The sequence below is a fragment of the Frankliniella occidentalis genome, unplaced genomic scaffold (assembly GCF_000697945.3).
Source record: "Frankliniella occidentalis isolate FOCC.00 unplaced genomic scaffold, Focc_3.1 Scaffold27, whole genome shotgun sequence".
Classification (NCBI taxonomy): Eukaryota; Metazoa; Arthropoda; class Insecta; order Thysanoptera; family Thripidae; genus Frankliniella; species Frankliniella occidentalis.
The window spans coordinates 1,349,652-1,353,600 of NW_026267157.1; the positions used below are offsets into that span (position 1 = coordinate 1,349,652).

Genomic DNA, 3,949 nt, shown 5'->3' on the forward strand with positions numbered 1-3,949 from the left:
AAACTATATCAAAACGATATTAAAACGATATCGAAACGATATCGAAACTATATCAAAACGATATTAAAACGATATCGAAACGATATCGTGGTTTCCCCGAGCCTCGTTTTCATTGTGATCGTTTTGGTGCCGCAGCGTTCCTGCAGTTCCGGTGCCCCGAGGAGCCCACGCTGCTGGGCCAGCCACCGGCCGAGACGCGCCTGCTGCGGTCCAACACCGACTGCCAGCACTACTTCGCGTGCGTGGCCGGCCGGCCGCGGCGCTACAACTGCGGCGAGGGCAGGGCCTTCAGCGAGCTGCTGCGCGGCTGCGACGCCGCCGAGAACGTCACCGGCTGGTCAGCGCCCGTCACGTGACGGGGGGTGGGGTACTTTTATCACGGCGTCTACTTTTTGAAAATGCAGTGCCGTAAGTGCGGGCGTTTATCTCCGCAGCTAACATTTGTCCCTGGAGGCGTTTCTCAACTATGTCCGCCAAAGTGCTCAAAAAAGTAACCCACCCCCTAGGCGTGACGTAATACCGTGTAGTTTTCGTTATTGTAATTTACCTTTATTGAGCTCCATATTTTCCTATGTTTTTCCAACACTTTAGTGCTCCAGCAGAGCTGTCCAGGAGAGATGAGCGTCTGAGGCCTACAAGATTGTTTTGAAGAGAAAGAAGAAACGTCGAAGTAGAGAAATATTTCCCACGGTCCTGCCAATTGGCACTTCCCTGACAAACCTGTGATCTCCCTCCACATCTCTGGCGTGGAAATTTCGTTGACGATGATAACTAAGTGCCATTTAATAAATTACAAAGAACATTTAAACGCGCATTTTTTTGTTGTATTGATTTATGTTTTTTACCCCAATAAAATCGTTTCAATAGAAATTTAACAAATCGATCAACCGCCTCTCTTGCATATCTTAAGAAACAGTTATGCCAACCTCTAAAGATCGTATTTTTATGTTATAATAGAGGAACTTTGCATATCGACCCTTTCAGATAAGTCAAACGCTGAAATCTGCTAAAATATTCAAAACCAAGGTCAATAGGCTAGCTGTGGCAACCTTTTGCAAGAGAGCAATAGATTTGCAAGAGTAGGAAGTCGACACGAAATCAGTGCTGACGAAAGGGAATCTGAATACGACTCTGCCACTGCCTGCGCTTATTTCTAGATTTGGTTCTCTGGCATTCGTGGTAGTGGGGGTGGTTGTTGCAGTGGGCCAAACAAAACAAATACTTGGAGGATTTAGACAAAAATTGTCCATGAAAATAATGGAAGAAGAATGGCATTTCAATCTTGAAATTTGACAGCACCTTGCAATACGAGTGTCGAGCTGGTTTATCTTGGTGTCACTACGAAAATGGCCAACGATCGTGAGGTCTTGCGTGAAATTTGGGATGGTCGGGTTCCTGTGTGCTTTCAGCTCGACTCCAGTGAGGTTAATGGGCTGCAGGCACCCGATCCCTACTACCTGATGGTACCAAGATTGTCGTATTTCCCACTAGTCACTGATAAGGTTTGTGGATACGTTTCTCTTTACCGTGTAGCACAGTTTTAAGGGCAACTAATTGATCCACGTGTAAGAGAGGTTAAAAGGTGGCTGCTCACTATGTACACTGAACTGTATTTGTCACTGTTTGCATCAGAGTAAACCTACTTCATTATTTTGTTTTAAAAATTCTATATCTAACATATATTTTCCGTGGCCAGATTTATCTCTCTCTACAATACTGTTATTTCTTTGTTGTCACAGGTTCGACGTCATTTCCAAAGATATATTCATCCCGATAAGCACGATGCAGAAATGTGGGTGGACTTTAACGGACAGCCTTTAAAATGGTAAAATATATTTAAGGGCTTTCTGTTTTCAGTAAACTCATATTGTAGTTGTCACTTACTGTGTATTTATTATGTTGATTTGCAGGCATTACCCTATAGGGGTTTTATTTGATCTTCACATACCAGAAATTTCCCTTCCATGGTGCTTAACTATACACTTTGATAAGTTTCCCGAGGCAGAACTGCTGCATTGCTCCTCAAGGTACAATGTAACTGTAATTTAGAGTGGTATATTAAGTATATCCTTTCAGAATTTATTCCAACAAGCTGTTACTAATTAAATTTGCAGGGAAGCTGTAGAATCTTATTTTATGTCATGTATTAAGGAAGCAGATGTCTTAAAGCATAGAAGTCAAGTAGTATCAAACATGCAGAAAAAAGATCATAACCAGTTATGGCTTGGATTACAAAATGGTAAGTCAGATTTTTCTATCTTACCAGTTCTTGAAAGTACTGTTGAAGGTAAATTCAATTAGATTTGCATTGTATTTTAATTTTTATTTTGCCTTCTTTTCTGTTCCAGACAAATTTGATCAATTTTGGGCTGTAAATCGAAAGCTTATGGAGGTTGGCAGTGACGAAACTTTCAAATATATTCCATTTCGGTTGTATCAGGGAGATGAACCTTTCATACAACGCTTAGTCAAACCTGTGACAGAAGAAGGTCAAAGGAAAACTCTGTTTCAATTTTTGCAGGAAATTTACGCAGAAAATGCCAGTAAAGGTAAAAACCGTGCATTACCCTGTCCTTGTTTTTCTCTATAGAATTCACAGCACATTTTAATTTTATTTTCTTTAATTTCAGTCAAAGTAACAACGCATGGAGTAGAGCCACCATCCGATACCCCTCTGCAGTGGATGAGTGAACACCTAAGTTATCCAGATAATTTCTTACATTTGTGTGTTGCTTTCTAGTATAATTAACGCCAGACAGTACAGTGTCCGACTTTGGAAACATTTTGTCACTCAAGAGCTGGGAAATAAACTTAAATTTAATTTTGTCTGTGCTCTTGTTTTACTTGTGCTGCGTTCCAATTTTACTTGTTCTATTTGTTAAGGTAGCAATTTTTGTAAAATCATCAATGTAACTAAAAAAGGAATACATGATTCAGAAGTACAACATTTTGTATCTCCTGCTAGAAACAAAGGAGGGCATAACTTGTCAATTTTGATTAACTTATTGTGTCTGTGTGATAACTGATCTTTTACAATTAATGATTTTTTTAATATTTGCTACGCCCTGGTTGAGTTATTTTTAAAAGAAATCGTTGCTTAGTCATTTCACACAGTCTGGACATTAATTCAATGGATTTTTCCTTCTGCTGTCATTAAAAACTGAATGCCAGCCGTGGACTCAAGTCACACCTATTTTATATATGACTGTATCCATTACTGTTTTGTAAGCTGCTGTTATCTTATAAATTTATTTTGGCAGCAGTTTCAGATACTGATGTTTACTATCTTGTCAAAGAGTGCTATTTTTCTTTCCCTGTGATACTTTTTATATTTAATAGGGGTGTTGTACCTGTTTCAATAAAAATGAGACAAAACAAAAAGTAACAAAAGGCAGTTTCCTTTCTCAGTATGTTTGTGGCAGTATCCCTCCCTAACCCATGGTACTCCGTCGTTCAACTAGACCAGAGGGAGGAAAACAGAAATAGCAGTCAAAGACAGACTAAAATCTCTAAAATTAAACAAAAACTAATCATGTCTGGAAAATGAAAAGAGATCTTTCAACAGGGCGTCGCACTAATGTGATATGGTGAGCCTTGTCAGTTATCGTAGATATATTGCTCATACTACGTAATCCCAGTGAGCACTGTTGACTTTCACTCCGGTGACGGATGGGTTGCCTGCCAAGCGGGCAGGCGGCGGGCCCCAAAACGACGTCCCTGTTTGTAGCTACAGGATTGTAGCTACAGCCGACAGTGCTCGAGTTGCAGCTTAAACTGAACCGTCTATACGTCTATACTACCCTTCTTATACTATACTACCCGTCTATACCCTTCGCCAAATATAATTATTATTAACAGCAATCGCCCATAATAGTTTATTATCCTGATCATTTCACTATTGTCACTTGGCACTTCCCTGGCGTTGCCGCCTGGAGCCACACAACGATGC

The 3,949-nt window shown here is 40.3% G+C and overlaps 2 protein-coding genes across 2 annotated transcripts; both read left to right on the plus strand.

The window, feature by feature from the left end:
- Positions 1-23: 23 nt before the first annotated feature.
- LOC113211673 (protein obstructor-E-like) lies at positions 24-808 on the plus strand (the record flags this gene model as incomplete). The annotated part of the gene is made up of 2 exons (XM_052265462.1): positions 24-337; positions 592-808. Coding segments are annotated over 2 exons (372 nt in total), but the record flags the coding sequence as incomplete, so codon positions are not given.
- A 354-nt stretch (positions 809-1,162) lies between these two features.
- LOC113211666 (autophagy protein 5) lies at positions 1,163-2,828 on the plus strand. Its single transcript, XM_026430117.2, has 6 exons — positions 1,163-1,502; positions 1,740-1,825; positions 1,911-2,027; positions 2,115-2,239; positions 2,349-2,549; positions 2,631-2,828. The coding sequence occupies exons 1-6, from the start codon at positions 1,347-1,349 to the stop codon at positions 2,738-2,740; spliced, it is 795 nt and encodes a 264-aa protein (XP_026285902.1). The 5' UTR covers positions 1,163-1,346; the 3' UTR covers positions 2,741-2,828.
- The last annotated feature ends 1,121 nt before the right edge of the window (positions 2,829-3,949 follow it).

Excerpts from the sequence above, each read along its gene's own strand:
- LOC113211666 (XM_026430117.2), top strand. The coding sequence starts at position 1,347 with ATGGCCAACGATCGTGAGGTCTTGCGTGAAATTTGGGATGGTCGGGTT. Across the intron at positions 1,503-1,739 it reads TCCCACTAGTCACTGATAAG|GTTCGACGTCATTTCCAAAG; the intron begins GTTTGTGGATAC and ends TTGTTGTCACAG. Across the intron at positions 2,240-2,348 it reads ATGGCTTGGATTACAAAATG|ACAAATTTGATCAATTTTGG; the intron begins GTAAGTCAGATT and ends TTTCTGTTCCAG.